Source organism: Etheostoma cragini, unplaced genomic scaffold (assembly GCF_013103735.1).
Source record: "Etheostoma cragini isolate CJK2018 unplaced genomic scaffold, CSU_Ecrag_1.0 ScbMSFa_4665, whole genome shotgun sequence".
NCBI lineage: Eukaryota > Metazoa > Chordata > Actinopteri > Perciformes > Percidae > Etheostoma > Etheostoma cragini.
This window is the reverse complement of record NW_023269058.1, coordinates 6,185-6,537: the sequence shown is the minus strand read 5'-3', so window position 1 is coordinate 6,537 and position 353 is coordinate 6,185. Positions and strand designations below refer to the sequence as shown.

At 38.8% G+C, this 353-nt stretch overlaps 1 protein-coding gene across 1 annotated transcript in view; it reads right to left on the bottom strand.

Moving 5' to 3' along the window:
- Window positions 1-67: 67 nt before the first annotated feature.
- Window positions 68-353, bottom strand: part of atg14 (autophagy related 14) — a 3,961-nt gene continuing 3,675 nt past the window's right edge. The window contains exon 4 of the mRNA XM_034866349.1: window positions 68-88. Coding sequence (XP_034722240.1) covers window positions 68-88 — 21 coding nt within the window. The remainder of the gene's footprint in view (window positions 89-353) is intronic.

Sequence of the window (353 nt, the reverse complement as noted above, 5' to 3'; positions counted from 1 at the left end):
TATGTGTGTGTGTGTGTGTGTGTGTGTGATGGGGGGGAGGGGGGTCTCAGACAGGACTTCTTCTTCTTCACTGCTGCTGAAACTGTTGCTAAAGAACATTGAAAGACGCAAATATATTGATTATTATCTTCATGGATTAATATCTGGATGAATGAGTTCTGGATCTAAAATGTGGATCAGAGGTTCCCAAAAAGCCCAAAATGACGTCCCCAGATGTCTCGTTTTGTCCACAACTCAAAGATATTAGAACATATTCTAAAAGTAGTGATTATTTTCTCCATGTAAATCATCACTACTTTTAGTGTGTATAGAGCAGCATATCTCCACCAGACTCCATGTAAATAATCACTACT